We start from the raw sequence: 21,929 nt of genomic DNA, 5'->3' as shown, positions 1-21,929 counted from the left end.
AAGCAGGCTGCGGTGACGTCTTGCAACCAAGACCAACCCGTGACGACTCTACTGCCGATCAAGACGGACTCGTCTGTGCACGTGACCAGAAAGACGTTTTAAAAAGTCTTTGTCTGTTCAGCTCTCTGTACTTGTGGCCTCTTTCACACTGAGGGAGTCAGCGTGACCGTCAGCCCTCCTGACCGAGTCTTCAGCCTCCCTCTCTGGGAGTGAGAGTCAGACAGGTCCTCTGTTCACTGATGGTGATTATGTGATGATGTAATTGTCTTTGTCACTTTCCAGGCTGCGTGGTGGGTCAGGGTCTCAGTCACAACACTTTATAACAGCATCACTGTGATTATAAACACTCTGCTGTGACGTGTTTAGATCTACAGGTGGAGACGCACCTGTATGAAGCGACACACTGGAGCGGCGTAATGTCGGCGCTGCTTGGTTCAGTGTGAACAAACAAAGGCGGTGTCGAGGTGAGACTTCGTTGACTGGACTTCTTGTTAGAAATACCTCAAACTACAGCTTCCAAACTGAGGATAAAGTCGAATCAACACCTCATCAACACTTTCCACAGAAACATAATATCCTTCATGACTGTAGGAGTTATCGCAGGACTAATTAAAGCAGGAACATGCGGTTCCAGGCTGGTTCGGAGATAATCGTGTGCTTGTTTCTTTCATTATTGTACGTTTTATAACTGAGCTGTGAAGAGGACTCCTGATCTGAGTTGGATCAAGCAGTCAGCCTGTATGACGCACAGGTTCACAGGTGCGTTGCTAAGATTTGCTTGTCGCCTCCTTTGCAAACCTCCGTGACCTGCAGTTACTCATCGCAGTCTTCTCTGCGTAGGATTGCAGAGACGTTTGTCTTTGCAGACGCACGCTTCAAGCTTTAATTCTGCATTAGACCTGAGAAACTGACGACTGAGTGTAGTTTAACTTTTAAATCGGGAACAATCAGACCAAATAATAGTTGTTGGTGTGAGATTACAAGTGCGAGCAGACATTTGATGCCAGTTTTCAGCTCTCGACTGTCATCCAGTTGGCACCAGAGGGTGTTGACATCTAACTGGTATCCAAACATGTTGAGCTTTAAACGGATTAGATGTTCAGACTCTTCGTCTCTGGTCAGATTCAGCTGGATTACAGTGATTCTGTCAGAAGAACAGCTGTAATGTTTCAGACTCGACACACAGATCTTCAGTCTGTGTCATCGTTTGGATTGAGTGCAGCAGTCTTATGTTAATCTTACACCTCCTGCCTGGTGGGAGTAAGACTGAAGGTCAGTCAGTCACGACTCAGCAGGGAGAGAAGAGAGTGTGTGTGTGTGTGTCTGTGTGTGTGTGTGTGTGTGTGTGTGTGTGTGTGTGTGTGTGTGTGTGTGTGTCTGTGTGTGTGTGTGTGTGTGTGGTTTCCATACTGCTCCTCCTGGCTGTGTGTGAGCGCTGCAGAGGGGATGGACGTGGTGATATAGGAGGATGGAGGCTAAGTTTAGCTCTGCGTTATGATGGCTGTGATTGTCTTTATGTAGGAGAGAACTCCCATCAGGCTTCGACTGACTGCCAACTTTAATTGCATTATGTGGCTTTTGAATCCCGACCAGAACCTAGTTGTTCTATCTTCGTCGAATAACAAGATGTTCCTATGCTACAGTGCGGTACCGTAGGTTTGTGTGCCGCTGCTGATACTGTTCACCACCTGACCTGTACTGGGAACAACACAAACTCCTCTTCTCAGTAACGGGACTGAACGTTGATGCAGATCAAGCAGAAATTTGACAAACTGACTCACAGTAAAGATGCCTACGACACTGTCATGAGCCAAATCTCATTGTGGTCGTTTTGTGTGTCTATGTAGTTGTTTGCATCAGTTTGTAGTAGTTTGTGTCTCTTTGTGGTCATTTTGCGTCTCTTGGTGGTCGTTTGCGTCTCTTGGTGGTCGTTTGCGTCTCTTTGTGGTCGTTTGCGTCTCTTTGTGGTCACTTTGCGTCTTTTGGTGGTCGTTTGCGTCTCTTTTTGGTTGTTTTGTGTCCATTCGTGATCATTTTGCGTCACCTTGCAGTCGTTTTGGGTCCGTTTGTTGTTTTGCATCTCTTTGTAGTTGTTCTGTGTCTCTCTGGTCATTTTGCATCTCTATGTAGCCATTTTGTGTCTGTTTGTGGTTGTTTTGCGTCTCTTTGTCGTCTATATTAAGTGTGTCTTTGTATTCAGTCATTCGTCATCTCCCTGTCATCTGTCTGCATCTCTTTGTGGTTGTTTTGTGTCTCTCTGTAGTTGTTTCTCGTATGAACTTGTTACCTGTCCAACCACAGGTGATGGTAGTCGTGGTGTCCAGCAGGCCGGTCCAGCGATCCTCTCACCCTGTGACTCTGGTCGAGTCCCTGAAGCAGAGAGAGACTCTGGCAGAGAAAGCAAACACCACATTAATATCCCAGCATGCTTTGCTCTCATTAGCTGCTGACCTGCTGTTTCTGTCCTAATTGGGTGACGTGTTTAATCTGAATAATCTAATGAAATATTCCTGTTTTGATCGGGTGGTTTTATATTTGGAGCTGATCTTTTATGATTCACGGTTTATCGTCTCTGTTGCTGTCGGACCGCAGCGCAGATAAAGACGGAGAGAGAAACAAATGTGAAGAGAAATAAAAGAAAGTGATGGAGAGAAAGATGGAGAGCGACGAGAGCAGACAGATGTGTGGAGGCAGAGCGAGGCCGACTCAGTGAGAGAGAGAGAGAGGCCTTCCCTTTGTTAGGAGCCACAGCCGCAACAATTTACATGAGAGCCAAGCCTCCTGCCTGCTGATTGGTTCAGAGAGCCGCCCGCCTCACCGCCACCCCCCTCCCTCCTACGCCACAGTCCAGCCAATCAGGACGTCACACACACAGGGGGGCCCCAATCGGGCGAGAGAGGGTCTGCTCTGATAGTGGAGAGAGAGAGAGAGAGAGTTGACGGCAGAATAATTGATGAGGGCGGATGGAGAACAGGTATCAGTGGGCAGATTGTGCCCCCTGGTGGTGGAGGTCCGATACAACCACACATGTTCTGGATCCACTGATAGTCACTGATACTATACACATTAATGTTCATATTTGTTGATCTGCTCATGATGAAATTATTTCTTTAATTACTGAAAATATTAATTGTTTGTAGGAGTAAACCTTTTACACGCCTCCATTTTTTTAAATATTTCCCCCTGATGTGTTTCAATTGAAAATATCTTTAAGAACAACAATTTTTACAACTAATTGTCAGAATATTTAAGGAACAGTTCACCCAAAATGAAAATGATCATTATCTGGAGTATTGCTGAGTTATTCCACCTCACCGTTGGTGTAGAAGTCACAGAGGAGGGTCGGGAAGATGGTTTTGTTCGGGCTTTGATCCGCCAGCTGAGGCAGTAACAGCGCTGTCGTCCTGCAGGCGGGACACAGATGTCTCTTTGTAGTCGCTGCTTATTTTGTGTCGTCCGCTAAACATTTCTGGAGCTTCACAGTAAAACAGAGATGCAGCATTCTGCTAAACAACTGAAGCAGCTGGAGACTTGATTTAAAACGGAAAAACAACCACAAAAAACAAAAAAAACATCCTCATAAACTCCATTAAAACTTTGCAGAATCAGCTGTCAGCACTTCCTGTTAGCAGTGAACCTGTGGATGTACAGACGACTCACTGGATCACTGAGACACTGAAGACAACTTAAAAACATGATGTTTCTCAGGCAGGTTCTGCACATGTGAGGAGAGACTTTTTGAGGTTTTCTAAGCAGATTCATGGAGTCATCATCTCCTCCTGATGATATAAAGTCAGGTGAAGTCTCGTGGTCAGAGCGGTGACGTTCAGCCTGTTTTTATTTTCTTCTTCATCTGGAGAATTAAAGATGTTCTGAAATAGTTCAGAAACATTTTGATCTGGAGCTCCATGTCCCGAAACTGATCAGCTGACGATCTGAGAGCGAACTGTGTGTTCAGAACATCTGCTGTGTGTGTGTGTGTGTGTGTGTGTGCGTGTGTGTGTGTGTGTGTGTGTGTGTGTGTGTGGGTCACATTTGGTCATGTTCTGTAGATGAGCCTGTCGTGTCTTTGTACTGAAACAAGAGAAAATCAATTGTGAACTGTGGCCCCAACACACACACACACACACACACACACACACACACACACACACACACAGTTTGTACATACAGTACAGCTGCATCACACTGCACCATAATTGGCTCTTCTATTTGACAACAGAGTTCAGCTGGATAATATTGACATAACACAGCGACGAGGCTCTCTGCGCACACACAGACACACACACACACACACACACACACACACACACACACACACACATTAGTCCTGTAGCGCCCCCCTCAGGTCTACCTGGCAGCTGATGTGTTCGTGTCTCATGTGAAGACCTTCAGTTTAAGAGTCAAGACGTCCAAACTCAGAAGCTGCTGAAGTTTCCACCTCAGAGGATTCTGGGTAGTGAAGTCTTTTTGTTTTTGAGCCGCTATATTAAAATAAACACCACCGAGACAAACAGACTCCATGTTTCTACTCAAAGACAGAAAGAAGTTCATGTAGAACATTTGCTGAATTTACAAGAAGGAACAAATAAGTCAGAATCAGTCAGAGACAGAGTTTCACACAGTTTATAAAGTGTCTCCAACTCAACAACTCACTAAACTGACACATTTGTTAAGGGAGTCTGGGGACAAAGAAGTCGCCTATACTGGTTACTGTTTAGTGTATCTGTACAGCCATGCTGCCACAAACTGACACTTTTTACAAGGAAACTAACAACTTCCTGTTTTGAAGCAGACGGTGTGTTCACAGACATCTGTCTCTGTCTTTCTGTGCAGGTCGCCATCGGGAAGATGTTTGAGACCCAGAAGACGGTGGTGGAGTAACCGTCAGCTGGAGGTGGAGGACTGTCCCAGCAAACAGCAGGATGTGACGTCAGAGACTGGAGCGAATCACTGCCCTGACATCAACCTTCCCTTGACTCCAGTTTGATCTGACACAGCTTTCACTGGGTGGAGTTGGAGGGGTGAAATGCATTGTGGGGGATGTAGGACAGAGTGACGCAGTGAAGTTTGTGTTTTTGTTCATGGATGCACCGATCAGACTTCTGAAATGTTTCTGATCATTGATTAGCCGATCACTTCAGCTTCAGCTTCGACTTCCTGAGTCAGAATTTTGGGTTCTGATCCTTTAAAAATTAAACATCGTCGACGTTTTCTTTAACGATTAATGTGCCAATTATTTTCTTCAAACAATCAATAAACTCGTTCAGTCGATCATCAGAGAAAAGTGAAGGAGTGTGAAGTCTCAAAACCCAAAAATATACGTTAATGCTGCTAACGACTGTTTTCATTGTGGATTACTTTCTCGATTAATCGATCAGTTGTGTGATCTATAACACGTCCCTGAAGTTGTTCAGTTTACTGTCGGAGGAAAGAAAGCAGCTGAAAACAGAGAAACTGATTATTGAATCATCCTGTGACGCCTCTGATCATCTTCATTAACGTTACGTTTCAGTTGTGTGAATAGATGAATGTTTGAGCCTGATTATGAGGATATAAATAAAGTTATATATAAACTGATTAGAGTGCATACCTCCGCCAAGACCCAACAGTCCCATGTTGTGCTCCTCAGACACCAGCTACATAAAGATGCCTCATTTTTTTCCTTCCAGATCTGTGAATTATTCTGAGAAATCAACTAAATGTCATAAAAACACTTTTTTTCTATGTTAAGAAAGTAAAAAAAAAACAACTCCTGGTTCTGTCACTTTTATCTGGGTCCACACCAAAAGTTAATGAGGTCTGTTCTGGGCTCAGATTCATCCTCCATCAGAGTTTAGTTGAGTAGTTTTTGTGTAATCCTGCTGACAAACCAACAGACCAACAGACGGACCTGCTCGGTGGAGGTGATGATGAAAACGTCTACGTGAGAAAGTTTTTCACTGATGTAACTTTGATGAAACTCATCTGATTCCTGATGAGATAGAAAAGTTTATATTTCTGTGATGAAGTCAGAAATGAACTGATTTCATGTTCGCTGTCAGAAATCGCACAAAAAACACACCGACTGTCTCTGACATCAAAAACATCGAGTAGATTTAAAGAAGTGTTGAATAAAGTTCATTTAATGGACCGACGTGTCGCCTTCAGGTGCTTCAGCAGCTGCTCCTGAGCTTTCAGTCGACACAGTCCAGAATCAGAAACGTTCACATCAGGATGATTTATTGTAAACTGCTGTTGGCTGCATTTATCTGATCGGTGCATCTCTGATCCGTTTTTTCTGTCTAGTGTTATTTTATATTTTAACGCACAAGTGATCTACGACATGTGATTATGTGATATATCGAACGATAAACCCATAAAAGCACTGAAATACTTGATTCTGTAGTTCTCACTCATGTTATTAATCTGTTTATTTACGTAAGCGTCTGAACTTGTAACCACGCAGACTTCGTTTAAAGGAACAGTTCAGCTGAAAAAATCAAAATTCGGTTGTGTCGAGTCTCCAGAAGACGTTTATATGCCCGTCCTAAAGCCTGAAACAGCCAATGAGTGATTGTTTTAAAATTCCTGTCGGCGATAAGACTCAAAGTTAAGCGGAGTATTTACTCCATGTGATGACTCGGATCAGTTCTGGAGAAAACCTGTGGGCTTTAACAACTTTCAGAAAAGACGGACACACCTGAGGTCTCCCCGCAAGATGGCGAGTAGTTTGACCAAAGCTCTCGAGGTAATGACGGCAAACATCGCTGCTATGATGGACGAAGAGTTAGAAAAGCTGTTGCATCACATCAACTCGAATATCTCAGAGTTTAAAACATAAAAAACAACCAAAAAAACTAAACTGCTCCATCGACTTGATGCGGAAATAAGTTTTTTACGTCCACGTGGTCGAGCTCGAGCAACGCTTTTAGCTCAGCAGCTACAGTGAAGTTACTTTTGGGGTGAACTGTTCCTTTAAGGGGCGAGGGGTCGATACTCGTGTTGTGAGACGACAGAAAAAGAAGCAGCAGTGAGTTTTCTGTCACGTTAAATCTGTTTAAATAAAGTTGGACTAAAGCAGGAGACGAGTCGTGAAGACGCTGCAGATTCTCACCTGAACTCACCTTCATCTCGTGCTGCGTTCAGGTGCTCCTCTGATCGTCTCATTTCCTGAGTTGGGAAGTCGTTCCTCCGACTTCGGTGTGTTCATGTGCGTCGTGTCGGAACGTGGCAGCAACACGTTGATGAGACGGTTTCTGTTCACTGTCGTCCACCATGTTTCATCTCATGAACCAAATTCTCTCCATCTGTCTGAGTTGTTGTTCCGATCGGTCCGACAGCACATGAACACACGAGTTTCCACCTCAGAGGATTCTGGGTATTGAAGTCTTTTGTTTTTGAGCAGCAGGAGACATTTTTGTAGTTTCAGTTCTTGGTCTTTAGTAGACGTCAGTAAACGTCGACACCAAAACCTCCTCACGTCTGTTTGTTCCGGTTTTGTTTCCTCCTGGGTGTTCAGACTTTGGGTCGGGGGGCTCCAGACGGGCCGTGAGACTCCCTCTGTCGGGTCCACACCCGTCCTCAGATGTCCAGTTTGAGTTGTGTGTAAACAAGAGAGATTTTGTGTCCAGCAGGTTTGAGTTTGAGTTATTTCACCTTTAATGTCAGATGATCTACTGAAGCCAAATAAAGACATGAACACTGAAACGTCTGTCGTCCTCTTTGACACTTGAACGCATCGCACAGAACCGATGTTGGTTTATTCAGCAGCAATGAAGACGAACACGAACGCGACTGTTGAATTATTGAGCTTTATTGTTTATATCATCACGATGTGTCTGTAATCACAGATGAGTGCCCCCTAGTGTTCAACACAAAGAAACGCATCACTGCATGAATAGAAACGTCACTGATAGCTGTTAGCTAGTTAGCTCAGTCAGCGGTGCAGTTAGCGGTACAGACTGGAGGAGTGTTGGCGTTAATGCGACATATTGCACCTTTAAACAGGACCACTGATACATGACGACAGAGTGAGGAGCAGAGGAGGGAAGTAACAGAGTACAAATACTTCATGACTGTCCTTCAGTACATGTTTCAGGTATCTGTACTGTACCTGAGTATCTCTGAGACTTTCCCTCTCTACATCTGAACACAAACATCTGAACTTTCTCCTCCTCACAGCTTCAAACAGCCTCGTTACTTTAGTTTGATGCATCTGAGGTGAATTATGGATTATTGTTATTTGGCGTCATCGCACGCCGCCTTCCCAACATCACCAGACTGATGTCGACCTATCAGAGCACATCACGCACGGCAGACGCAGCGAGACGAGACAAAGACGTAAAAGACGTGAACAGACAGAGAGGGAGGCTGAATGGGGAGAAAAGGCGTGTTAGTGTCTCGTATCTGCAGAGAGTTTCTTATTTTCTCTCTTTGTTGCTGCTTGGACGCTTTACCAACCCAACATGTGGCTGTTTGACGTCCTGGGAATGAGACTCAACTATCAACTATCTTTGTGGTGCGTTCAGGAACAGCTGGGACAAATCCTACTGACTCTACCTTTAACTTTAATAGTCTTTGAATTATATTAATATGACGTGAGCTTCAGTAGCTTTGACCACAAATGTCCTTCAGAGGGAGACTTTTTACTGTGATACTCTGAGTACATGTCAGAGCCTGTACTCGATTACTTTTACTGGATCAGTACCGTCTGTCCCAAATCTTCTGTCATCAAGTGTCGTATAAAGACATGAAGGGATGAGTAAATATCTGCTGTGTGGCTGCAGCAGCAGAGGTGCGTTTGGTTTCGGTCGAGGAGGTGAAGATGAACGAGGTGACTGACCCACAAGGTCCCAGCAGCTGCTATTAATAGACCCGTCTGTTGGTTTAAGGATGAGCACACTGGCCCACTTACACACACACACACACACACACACACACACACACACACACACACACACAGGTGTAAAAGATCACGTTGCTCAATCAGTGACGGCTGTTTCATCAGACGAACACACAGGATGCTTGGTGGAGTCCTGCATTCAGCAGCAGGACTTCGGACCAGGTCCTGACCTGCACGCTTTTAAACCAAGCTGTTTTCTCCAGGGAGTGTCGATCCGGAGCAGGAGAACCTGAACTGTCTCATCTCAAGATCCAAAGGACTCAAACTTTACTGCATTAACATCTAAATGAGAAACTCCTGATAAAGAACAAACATGAATGTAAAACTCAACAACTCACTAAACTGACACATTTGTTAAGGGAGTCTGGGGACAAAGAAGTCGCCTATACTGGTTACTGTTTAGTGTATCTGTAAAATATGACATGTTTAGATCAATAAAATGTTTCTTCTTTCATAAATTGAGTGTAAATGGTGAAATCAGTGTAAACAGTGTGTTCAAACAGCTGCTAAATGTTGGCAGGTCAGACTTTAGCACTTTAGACACAGAAGCAGACAGGCTGGTGCAGCCATGCTGCCACAAACTGACACTTTTTACAAGGAAACACACAACTTACTGTTTTGAAGCAGACGGTGTGTTTAATTTCTTATAGAGGTTATAAAAGAGATACTGAGGTGACAGTGAAGCTCTTCAGGCCCTTGATGGACATGAAAAGTCTCCTGGTTGAGTCCTCGGGACAAAAAAGGAGGAACTGATCAAATGATCTGCTTCTTCCATAAAAACTTAAAGTTACGAGACTGTGGATTTTTAAACTAAAGGAGAAATGTCAACTACAACTCCCAGGGTGCATTTCAGCCTAAAACATTCGCAGTGAGTGAAGGTCAAAGATTACGGCTCTGAGAAAACTGATTGTGGGTCAGTTCTGGACGAAGCAGCAGTACTTTAAATCCTCTGCATCTCCTCCACACTTCTGACTGGCTTCGTCTCCACAGCGTGCAGCAGAGGCAAACCAATACCAAGAACCTGATTCCTAAAATTGATTGATTTTACAATGAAGTCTGGCAGCAGCAGTTTGAGACTGAAGTCTTGGTCATAAACAAACAACATATTTGTCTACTATTTAAATTGATGTGATCAGATAATTATTGAACGATCATGATGATGATTTTTGAAATCTTCCCGAAAGCTTCCTTCATCTCTCTGAACCTCTGTGTGTGTGTGTGTGTGTGTGTGTGTGTGTGTGTGTGTGTGTGTGTGTGTGTGTGTGTGTGTGTGTGTGTGTGTGTGTGTCGTGTTGACAGATCAAACAGATGTGGTCAGGTTTGTCAACAGGACGTTCTGTCAGAGGCGTTGGACTCCTGAACTTCGGCCCTCATGTAAAGATGATGGACAGGTGGAGACAGGCGTGAGGACGAGGACGAGGACGAGGACGAGGACGAGGACCTGACTGATCCCACGTACAGAAGAGACGCTGGCTCGTGTTCTGTGTTCAGATCTCTGCCAAACACTAAATCTGGCATTAGCAGTGTTTTCCTGGCTAACCCAGCAGCTTAGCATTAACCACTGCTATTGGCAAAGTCACTGTTGATAGCAAACACTGCTCATATTTACATTAGCATGTTGACAGTATCACTATAATTGGCAACTTGGAGAGCATGTTAGCATCAGGTACAACTCTGCACATTGCTACTGCTGTAAACATGAGTGTTTCATTGACAAAGGCTAACATTAGCATGACCCATGGCTAACATGGGATGTTAGCATTGAGTACAGCTTTCTGGTGATTCCATTAGTAACAGCATGATGTTACTAAGTACGTCTTCCTGGTGATGTCATTAGTATTAGCATGTTGTGCTACCGTGGAACTGCTAACATGGTGGCGTATTTGTTGAAATGTTTTCTCTGAAACGTGTGAAAACAGAAGAAAGTCAGAGTCGATCTTTATCTAACAAAGACAACTGATGTCACTGTTGGTTTAAATCATATTTTATTCATTTGGTTCACTTTGACAAAAACATCTTTTTCTTAAATTAACTCTAAATATTCCCGTAATCGTTCCACATCTCATCAACACATTCTCCTCAAAGTGTTTTATAATTATCATGTTTTTGGCTGCAGAGCAACAAACTTTTCAAACAACATTTTAAAAAATTCAGTTCAGGATTTCATTTGAGAATTAATCTGACAAATCTCAAGTTTTCTGGCAGAAGTTTAGATTTAAAGGATCATAAACAGAAGTTTTGCATGTTTGGGTCAAACTTCTTTAAGTCACATCCACTGAACATCACAGATCATCAGTTTGCAAAACATTCAGCTGCATTCGAGTCTTTTTAATACAGTTTCAGGCCATTTACATCCATTTATTTCTGTATTCACTGAAAATGAATTAAGAGCTCAAAACTTCTCTGATTCCAGCTTCTTAAGTGTGAATATCTTCTGCTTTCTTTCCTCTGTGACAGTAAACTCTTTGAGGAAACACTGATCGACACACTTTCTTTAGCTGCAGTCCTGAATTAATGAATGCTGTGTGTAATGCATCAGAGTGGGCTCAGTTATGAGGTAATGCAGTGTGGACGTCACTACACTTGATGTTCAAACAAGTTTTAAGAGTTTGCAAACTGATTTTCATACAGAAATCAACAGAACAGATCAGACTGCAGCAGCTTTGTAAACTTTTATGATCCTTCAAAGCTCAATGAAAAATGGATGAGAGCAGTAAGTTTGCAAAAATAAAGATCTCTGTAGCAACAGCAAAACTTCCACCACATCCTTTTTCTCATCAGCAGAATGAGTCTAGCAGCAGTGAGAGGACAGACTGTCGACACTGAGGAACGTTTTCCTTAAAGTCAAAACAGAATCAGTCTGTTTGTTTCCTCTGAGGGAGAGAAAGTCCATCAGTCCGAGTAGAAGTTCAGAAAAATATCCATAACTGTGATGTGAAACACATCTATGAGCTTCAGCTCAGCAGGTGCTGCTGAGGCTGTTTAACCAAAGTAAGAAACAGTAAAGAAAACCTGAGCCGCATCCCTGTGGTTCCTCCGGATGATTCGGATCCTCTGACTGACATAAAACAAGTTCTGTGATCTCAAAACACAGAATCACACCGATGAAGCATTCAGTGAGCGGATGGAAAACAGCAGCTGCACCTCTAAACATGTTTTTTCAGCAGAAGGGACACATGGAGAGCTTTACGCACAGATGTGTAGGTTTTACGCACGGATATGTAGGTTTTACGCACGGATATGTAGGTTTTACGCACGGATATGCAGGTTTTACGCACGGATCTGTAGGTTTTACGCACCGGTCAGGTGGCGTGGAATGCGGCGCTGACAAAGGGCGCGGTGCTGGGCATGCAGCGGTACCTGAGGGTGTAGTTCTGCCCCTCGTTGTTGTCCCAGAACTCCCCCTCCTCGCTCCTCAGGTACACGGCGAAGTGCACGGCCGAGCTGGGGTCCATGAAGGGCGGCGTGTACACGGTGAAGATGAACCGCTCCCCCACGAAGCCCGGCTGATCCACGGCCACGGGCAGAGCCTGCGCGTCCACGTGGGAGAGCCAGTCGTTGAAGGTGTACCTCACCCCGACCTCTCTGTCGGTGCAGCCGGTGAAGACGCGGATCTGCCCCCGCACGTCGAACTGCGTGATGGTGACTTTCTCCAGACACACGCGGAGCCGCTGGACTCTCCGCTCCGCCTGTCGCGGTTCTGGGAAGCACGAGACCAGCCGGTCCGTGTCCAGGCTGGACTTGAAGCTCTGGCACAGGTCGTTCAGTAAGTCCTGCTGCGGCGGGAAGCTCTTGTGTCTGGACAGAACTTTGCTCGGGATCTGCGGCTCCTCCAGCGAGCTGAAGTGTTTGACGCTGGCCAGATTCAGACCCATCGAGTCGGCGAACTTCACCCGCTTCCTCCCGTCACTCCCGGAGTCCGCGTCCAGGAGCGCCGCCGGGTATGCGGGCAGGGACTGGGCTCTCCTCCTGTCCCTCATAAACCTCTCCAGCTGTGAAGCGTCCACCTCGTCGTCCAGATCTTCCTCCTCGTCCTCGTCCTCCTCATCCTCCAGGCCGTTCTCCGCAGACTGCCCCGGGGAGGGCGACTGTCCCCCGGTGTGGATCTGGAGCGGTGAGCGGGACATTAGTGCCCTGCAGGCCGGTCCGGAGTCCGCGGGAGTCCCGGCGCGGGGCGGCTTGTATAGAGTAGAGACTCCCGCCCCCCGCAGAGGGCGACGTGGTGACAGCAGAGCGCGTGCACCCACAGAAACGTGCGCAGCGTCACGTCACGTCACGTCACCAACATCAACTTTCACCTGTTTGCGTGCAGGAGGCGAACTGTAAACAACAACAAACAAACATCTGTGCAGCTCGCAGCACTTTATCACAGCCTGCAGGAATAAAACATTCAGCTGCAACAGTTGTTTTACCTTCAACAGACTAACGAGTCATAAACATTATTAAAGGAGCAGTGAGTAGAAATGTTACTGAGCGGAGAAACATCTTCACCCACTGAAACAAACTGACCTTAAAGCACAAACAGTTTGACTTTGTTTACATGTGGCGGACCCTGCCACCTCTCTGGCTTCAGACAGTGTTCTGGACGTTACCGTCCTCAGAGAGCAGCTGGTTTACTCACTGACGGACACAGTTTGTGTTATTACCTCATTAATATTGTAAAGATTAAAATTACGAGTTTGAATTTCTTCTCCAAAACTACATAATGCTCCTTTAAACGGCTGTAAAGTGTCAACAGTTTATTAAATATTAAATCATTTATAAACAACAAACATGTCAGAACTCAGATGAAGTAACGTGAAGTGATTTGATCTCAGCTCAGTTTAAACGTCTGTTTGTCTGTAAATCATTTATATACACGTCAGGAGACACGTCATGAGACACGTCAGGAGACACGTCAGGAGACACGTCATCACTGTGCCCTGCTGTCCTCAGTTTGTCTCCTCATGATGTGTAAATAAAGTTGTGTTGTTTTTATTAACTCATATGTTACAGATCACAGTCTGTCTGTCTGTCTGTCTGTCTGTCTGTCTCTCTGTCTCTCTGTCTGTCTGCCTGTCTGTCTGTCTGTCTCTCTGTCTGTCTCTCTGTCTGCCTGTCTCTCTCTCTCTCTCTGTCTGTCTCTCTGTCTCTCTGCCTGTCTGTCTGTCTGTCTGTCTACCTGTCTGTCTCTCTGTCTCTCTGTCTGTCTGCCTGTCTGTCTGTCTGTCTCTCTGTCTGTCTCTCTGTCTGCCTGTCTCTCTCTCTCTCTCTGTCTGTCTCTCTGTCTCTCTGCCTGTCTGTCTGTCTGTCTGTCTACCTGTCTGTCTACCTGTCTGTCTGTCTGTCTGTCTGTCTCTCTGTCTGTCTGTCTGTCTCTCTCTCTCTCTGTCTGTCTGTCTGTCTGTCTGTCTGTCTCTCTGTCTGTCTGTCTGTCTCTCTCTCTCTCTCTCTCTGTCTGTCTCTCTGTCTCTCTGCCTGTCTGTCTGTCTGTCTGTCTACCTGTCTGTCTGTCTGTCTGTCTGTCTCTCTGTCTGTCTGTCTGTCTCTCTCTCTCTCTGTCTGTCTGTCTGTCTGTCTCTCTGTCTGTCTGTCTGTCTGTCTCTCTGCCTGTCTCTCTGTCTGTCTGTCTGTCGTTATGTAACGCAGCTCCACATGTGCGTCACACAGCGGGCTGAAAACAAACACGTGACGTCACTCTGCAGAAGTTCCTGCGAGCACTCAGGAGTTGAACCCTTTAATCACTGTGGACAATACTACTCTGCCCCATGTACTTTAATACTTTATATTCTTTAATACTTTATATTCTTTCTCATTATTTCCAGTTTTCTATAGTGTTTCGTCATACTTTTCATACTTTATAATACTTTTTCAATCTTGTCACAGTTTTTCAAGTTTTTTGTTGTTTATAGTTTTTCCTACTTTCTCATGTGAAGCAGCAACATGTGGTGGAGACCTCTGACCACTAGATGGCAGCATGTCTCCAGTTCTGTCTTCATCTTCATCACTCGACACACGACTCAAATAATAAAACAGATTCAAACAAAGCTCAACATGTGACACAGGAGATGTGGCAGCTCACAGACCCGATCAGACTGAGCTGCTCTGCCTCTGGATTTACTGATCTGATCTGTGTCTGACGGGTTTGATGCAGCACCGAGCCTAACGTGGACCTGACGGAGCCGATCACCTCCAGCAGTTTGTCACAGAGTAACCTGGAGCAAACCTTCACATCAGACTTTAATCATCAGCTGGGATTTAACAACTGTTTCAACCTGTTCCTTTATGATCATTAATAAACTGATTGGAAACATTTTAAACTTGTTTTTCCTCATTTTGGACTGAAACCTCGGACACAAAACACGAGTAAAGATTGAGATCTTCCCTCAGGACAAACTTCTGCGTTCACAATTTCCATCTTGTGTCTTTTTGTTTTTTCATTTCTGAATTTTTCTCTTGTAGATTTTCTGAGAAAGACGAATCCAAACATTCACAGGATCTTTGAGTAGGTTTAAAGAAAAGGTAAAAAAATCTGTTGGAAATAAAAATCAAGACAGACATCGAACACAGTGACTGAATCAGTTTTATTGTAAAAGCAGGAAGCTGTGAGTCTGAGCTGAGACGTTCTGACCCGAGCAGCTCAGTTCTGAGTGAACAACAGAACAGATTATCTGGGCGACACACGATCAATCAGTTTTCAGTTTCCTCTGTTACAAACTGAGACAGCTGAGCCTCAGACACACCCTGAACACATCTTTCACCACGCCATCGAAAGCTCGGACGTGAAGAAGGTGAATCCAAACACACCTGCAGGTTGTTAAAAACTTCATACATTTTCTTCAAGACAGAATCAGTTGTTCATGTTGTGATGTGCACTGAGCTCATGAGCCCGGTCACGTGACAGCACGACGCTCTGCCAGCTGCTGATTGCATATTAATAAACTCATTTACATTCAGATACACAGATATAAAAAGATGCTACAAATTATACATCCACTGCATTTCTACATGATTTCAAATCACACAGATTTTTATAAAACATCCGTATTTCAAAACATTCAACAACATAAAGGACTTCATTAACATAATGCCGTGTGATTGGTTGGTTGAACATCATGAAATGAATGCTGGGTATGTTAGTGCTGCGACAGGAGGGACGGTGAGTTAGTGATGTAATCAGACGATCGTTGAGCTGCTGCCAGTCTGCGCCGCCATTGGCCGGTGCAGCTGTCAGTCACACGCCGGGGCATTAGGCCGTGGTGCCCGCTGATGACATCACAGCTGCATGTCTGATGATGTCACTCGCTGTCTGAGGCGTAGATGCGGTACAGAAGCGTGACGATGACGGCTACCAGAGCGGGAATCAGCAGGTTCGACCACCAGCTGCAAGAGAACAAGACAGCTAGTTAACATACAACTAACCAACCAACCAACCAGTTAAACCACCAACTGCAGCCGAGAGAGACAACTAGTTAAATATTTAACTAACCCAAGTAAGTGTAAAAGAGAAGGACAGCTAGTTACAGCTAATTAAATGTTTAAATTACGAACCAACCAACCAGTTAAACCATCAACTGTGAGGAGGAAGAGAAAGGTAGTTAGATATGTAACTAAATAACCAGTTTGACCATCAACTGCAAGACAGCTAGTTATCAAACTAACCAGACTGATCAACTGCTGGATGAGGAACACTGACTAACTAACTAACTAACTAACTCACAAACTAACTAGAAAAAGTCTACAGGTGAGTTCAGACAGGAAGTGCAGGTGTTATTTCACCTTCTGTTTGTGCAGCCTGAGTTAATTCACCTCAAACAGCAACTATACAAACTGTAAACACGTCAGCTGTAAGCTAGTTAACGATGTGTGTGTGTGTGTGTGTGTGTGTGTGTGTGTGTGTGTGTGTGTGTACCTGGACTCATCGTTCAGAGTGGTCAGCGGTGTTTCCTGTGTATAAAAACAACATCATCAGTGAGTGGACAGAAAGAATCAGCCTCAGCAGTGAGCTGTGGATCAGGATCAGTCCGGATCAGTCACTTACCTCAGGCGTGGCGATCTTGTGTCTGTCGTCCTGCAGACACACACACACACACACACAGAGACACACACACAGACAGTTATTGATTACATTGAGTGTGTCGCCACAGACCCCAGATCTGTTACTTTGAGCGGACACTGACCGGGTGCAGCTCTCCGATCACCATGTCCTGGGCCATGTCTCTGGCGTCGGTGGAGTGTCCGACGTCCTCGAAGCTCTCGGTGGCGTTTCCTCCCGCCTGCTCCCTCAACACCTCCTCACCTCCGGGGTGCTGACGGGAGAAACAAACATTCATCATCAGCAGAGGAAATGACAACAGTCCTTCTCTGTTCCTGGAAAAAGGTTTGTTGCATTTAAAACACAAAAAGGTTGAATTAAAGTTCAAAACATCAGCTGTTCACAGTCAGCATGGATGTTAACATCGAGCTGCTGTTGGGACTTTTCATTAAAACCTTTTCTTTACGTCCACATCATGCAGAAGACACTTTGAACTGCACCTGAACAGGTGAAACACTCAGCTGAGAAAATGTTGATGAAGTTATGACCAGAAAAACACTACAAACGATAACTACAGCGAGATGAAGACATATGATGTCGTCATATGTCTCAATACTGTCTCACTTCCTGTCTGAGGCCATCAGCTCTGAGCCCATTGGTTCCTGCTGGAGACATAAACCAGCTGCTCACTGGAGTTTTATAAACTAACAGGAGGAAACAGAGCATCTGCTGGGGACTATTTTCAGCCGCGGATTAATCCACGTTTGGTGCTCTAGAGAGTATTTGTGGCAGCAGGACGGTGTGTGTGTGTGTGTGTGTGTGATTGAGTCAAATTAAACTACAGTTTGTGTGTTCATGGTGATGAAGGAACAACAGTGTGGCTCCTGCATAAAAGGAAGAAAAACAGACTGTGTGGAGGAGCTCAACTCCGCCCTCGTGCAAACAAACAGAGTAACTTTGTTCCTCTTTTCCAGATTTCATTAACATCCTCTTTCTGCACCGACGGCTTCGTGGTGGTGAACGGACGTATACTTTCAGACTGACTGGCTGCTGCCGCGTTTACTTCTGCTCTGTGATTGGCTGATGGATCCGTCCATGTCGAGTAACAAATGCCCAAAGTTTATCATCGCTACTGATGTAAGTTTACATGCAACAGTCAACCAATAACATAATTTTGTGCAGTGACACCAAATAATTCAAGAACAAAATCCCCAAAAGTCTTAAGAGTTGGTTATTTTGTCTCACACTGAAGAAACCTCGAGGGTTTAAAGAAATGACACTTTTAATCGTATCGTCTTCATATGTGAAACTTCTCAGAGATCATTATGTCACTTCTCGAACTGACACCGTTCAGTCTTAGTGACGCAGCAGCATGTTGTGGAGTTCAACACTAAACTATCCAACTGTCCTTGATTTACCTTCATCAGGCTGCTGCCAATGATTGACGAGCAGCTGCAGGACGAGGTCTGTGTGTTCGTCCTCCAGTGAACTCTTTCTCTCTGTTCAGCTGCTTTAAAACGGCACCAAACACCCGAACAGAAGCACATCACTCCAGAATAAACAACTCTATTGTTCATCGAGTGCGGCCATTTTGTTTGGTCCGTGATAATTAACGGCTCCTCGAGTGAGCTGAGCTGAAGCGAGAGCGTCTGACCTGAAGACAGGGTCACCTGTCGGACAACACGTCCACGCCCTGAACGTCAAGTCACAAACCTGCAGCCAGAAAACGCTGAGTCACTCTGATGGAGCTGATCGGTCAAAGGTTCAACAGAGAGACACAGAACCGAGGCGACGCGGTGATCTTACATAATAAATAAAGTTATTTACACAAAGATGTGAAACTTATTGTGGATAAAGTCTCTTCTGATAAATGATGATGATTGAATGTTAAACTGGGTTTAAATTTAATCTCCACTTTATCTCTGAACACCAAATATCAGAGAAGCTGGAACCAGCAGATTATTGTCTTAAATTATTATTAAATTATAAAAAAAATAGTTACCAATTCATTTTCTATTGATCTAACTGGTGCATCACCGACTGATGTTTGTTTGAAGGTTTGTTTTGTTTTGTTTTTATGATTTAATATACATCATAAACCTAATTATGGGATGTTGTTATATAATGTCTGTTACAGGTGTGTCCAGGGCCGGACTCACCTGGCGGGGGGACCTGGAGAGCCTGAGACTTCTCAGGTCTGGTTCTGGTTCTGGTTCTGGTGCTCACGTCTTTCTGTTGGACTATTTTCTTCCTTTTTAAAAAAGAGCCCTCACGTCACGCTCGTTTGTTTCCTCTGCGAGCTGCGAAACCTTCAGATCGACTGTTCACTGCTTTAATGAAGACATAAAGTTGAGTTGAGTGTTTTCACTGATTACTTACTTATTACTTACTCTCATATCTTTGTCACAAGTGTCTGATAACCGCATTTTAGGGACTATTACAAAAAAATGTGTGTTTATGGATATATTCTGAGTATGTATATAAAATATCAGCTGATTTATTGATGTCTGAACTTCTTTACTCGCCAATATCGGCTCCAATAATCCAGTCTTGGTTGGGCTCCAGTTTTAAAGGTTAAATGAGGAAATAATTCATAATTGTTGCAAACTGACTGTTTGTACTGCTGAGATCAGAACAATCACTCTAAAAAAACAGAGGAAACACTTTGAATCGAGACCGCGCAGCAAATAATTAATAAAAAATACTCAATGTAATAAAAATGTGAAAGAAAGGTTTTACTCGAGTCATCTTTGGTCGTCCGTACATTACCACAAATAAGATTAGCAACAAAAATCTTAATTTTTAATTTTAAAATTGACAATAAAATTGCTGATATTATCTTAATGATACACGTTTTATTATGAATTTATGTAAAATAAAATAAATATCAGCAGATGTATCATCATCAGAGTTAAATTATCTGTTATTAGAGTTTAACTTTCAAATATCTGTCAGAGATCAGTACTGAACTAATACATTAAGAAACACTGGACTGTTTTAATATTCGTAGAGGTCCCTCAGGAGCCTCTCTGGGGCCCGGAGGTCCCCCAGGAGCCTCTCTGGGGCCCGGAGGTCCCTCAGGAGCCTCTCTGGGGCCCGGAGGTCCGTCAGGAGCCTCTCTGGGGCCCCACAGGTCCCTCAGGAGCCTCTCTGGGGCCCACAGGTCCCTCAGGAGCCTCTCTGGGGCCCGGAGGTCCCTCAGGAGCCTCTCTGGGGCCCACAGGTCCATCAGGAGCCTCTCTGGGGCCCGGAGGTCCCTCAGGAGCCTCTCTGGGGCCCACAGGTCCCTCAGGAGCCTCTCTGGGGCCCACAGGTCCCTCAGGAGCCTCTCTGGGGCCCACAGGTCCCTCAGGAGCCTCTCTGGGGCCCCACAGGTCCCTCAGGAGCCTCTCTGGGGCCCCACAGGTCCCTCAGGAGCCTCTCTGGGGCCCACAGGTCCCTCAGGAGCCTCTCTGGGGCCCACAGGTCCCTCAGGAGCCTCTCTGGGGCTCGGAGGTCCCTCAGGAGCCTCTCTGGGGCCCGGAGGTCCCTCAGGAGCCTCTCTGGGGCCCACAGGTCCATCAGGAGCCTCTCTGGGGCCCGGAGGTCCGTCAGGAGCCTCTCTGGGGCCCCACAGGTCCCTCAGGAGCCTCTCTGGGGCCCCACAGGTCCATCAGGAGCCTCTCTGGGGCCCACAGGTCCATCAGGAGCCTCTCTGGGGCCCCACAGGTCCTTCAGGAGCCTCTCTGGGGCCCCACAGGTCCCTCAGGAGCCTCTCTGGGGCCCGGAGGTCCTCAGGAGCCTCTCTGGGGCCCGGAGGTCCTCAGGAGCCTCTCTGGGCTTCAGCCTGTGGATTTACCACCAGACTCCAGTCAAAAAACGCCGCATTTAGCAGCAGACGCTCGGCGCTAACATCAGTGCTGCAGCTGTGTCCGGCTCAGACATCAGACCTGAGGGTGACATGTTTCTGTCCGGACACAGTTCGGTGTGTTTCCTGCTGTGGTTCTGTTCTGACCCTGCTGAGCTGCTGTCGCACTGAACACGTCCTCACCTCCTCCAGGAACTTGGTGACATCGTAGACCTGGTTGTGGATGATGATCCACGTTGACCTGAACGAGTTCTGCTCCTCGATCTCTGACAGTCTGTAATATTTCACCCCGTCCGGACTCTTTTCCTCCTTTTCACCCATTTGTGTCCCTGAAACGTGCGACGCTGTGACGGTGACGATCCGCTGAGAGCCGACAGGAGCGTCCGCGGACCTGCTGCAGGTTATATAATCCCACCGAGTGCGTCCGGACCGGGTCCGCCGACATTTACCCCAGTTTCACCAACAACACACCGAGTTTCAGCCCCGACCCGCCACAGCGCAGCAGCAGGCTTCCGGCCGCTGCCTCCAAAATAAAGGTCTGACTATACTTCACAGGGTCTGTGTGAGCAGTTTGTACATTAGTAATAATAATAATAATAATAATAATAATAATAATAACAGTAAAAAATACTAATAACAACGATAATAATAATGATTATAATAATAATAATCACAGTAAACAAATAATACTAATAACAAGGATAATAATAATAATAATTTTTATTATTATCGTTGTTATTAGTATTATTTTTTACTATGATTATTATTATTATTATTATTATTATTATTATTATAGTACATCAGTGTTTTATATTTCAGAAGATTGGGATTCAAACGTTATATAACTATGAATTAGAATTACTGCATCGTCATCCTAAAGTGTAGACCTCTTCTTTTTTATATAATTTATATAAACATTTTATAAAAATATATTTTTTTTTCAAATAAGGCAAAAGTGAGGAGTGTTATCAAATATTTACATATATTTTCTATCCATCCATCCATCCATTATCCTTTTCAGGGTCAGGGAGGGCTGGAGTCGATCCAAGCTGACACTTATTGTTTTCTAATTAAATTATTTTCTCTCAAATTAATTGTAGCTGATCAGCTGAATCCTGCATTTAAAAATTGAGCGAGACGAATTGCACTAACATGGCTGCCATCATCTTTGCTCCAGACGTGCC

General features: G+C 45.0%; 3 protein-coding genes across 3 annotated transcripts in view; 1 reads left to right on the top strand and 2 right to left on the bottom strand.

Moving 5' to 3' along the window:
* lyrm4 (LYR motif containing 4) overlaps window positions 1–7,689 on the top strand; it is a 41,763-nt gene extending 34,074 nt beyond the window's left edge. The window contains exon 3 of the mRNA XM_073487862.1: window positions 4,837–7,689. Coding sequence (XP_073343963.1) covers window positions 4,837–4,884 — 48 coding nt within the window. The 3' untranslated portion in view covers window positions 4,885–7,689. The remainder of the gene's footprint in view (window positions 1–4,836) is intronic.
* A 3,163-nt stretch (window positions 7,690–10,852) lies between these two features.
* Window positions 10,853–13,060, bottom strand: ppp1r3g (protein phosphatase 1 regulatory subunit 3G). Its single transcript, XM_073488308.1, has one exon. It carries the CDS (start codon window positions 13,009–13,011, stop codon window positions 12,187–12,189), a length of 825 nt encoding a protein of 274 aa, XP_073344409.1. The 5' UTR covers window positions 13,012–13,060; the 3' UTR covers window positions 10,853–12,186.
* A 2,368-nt stretch (window positions 13,061–15,428) lies between these two features.
* cyb5a (cytochrome b5 type A (microsomal)) lies at window positions 15,429–21,213 on the bottom strand. The gene is made up of 5 exons (XM_073488201.1): window positions 20,929–21,213; window positions 17,044–17,172; window positions 16,905–16,934; window positions 16,776–16,810; window positions 15,429–16,246 (listed from the first exon to the last, which is right to left on the bottom strand). Exons 1-5 carry the CDS (start codon window positions 21,064–21,066, stop codon window positions 16,162–16,164), a joined length of 417 nt encoding a protein of 138 aa, XP_073344302.1. The 5' UTR covers window positions 21,067–21,213; the 3' UTR covers window positions 15,429–16,161.
* Window positions 21,214–21,929: the final 716 nt, after the last annotated feature.

The sequence above is a fragment of the Pagrus major genome, chromosome 19 (assembly GCF_040436345.1).
Source record: "Pagrus major chromosome 19, Pma_NU_1.0".
Lineage (NCBI taxonomy): Eukaryota > Metazoa > Chordata > Actinopteri > Spariformes > Sparidae > Pagrus > Pagrus major.
The sequence above is the reverse complement of the archived record's forward strand: the minus strand, read 5'-3'. Positions and strand labels throughout refer to the sequence as shown.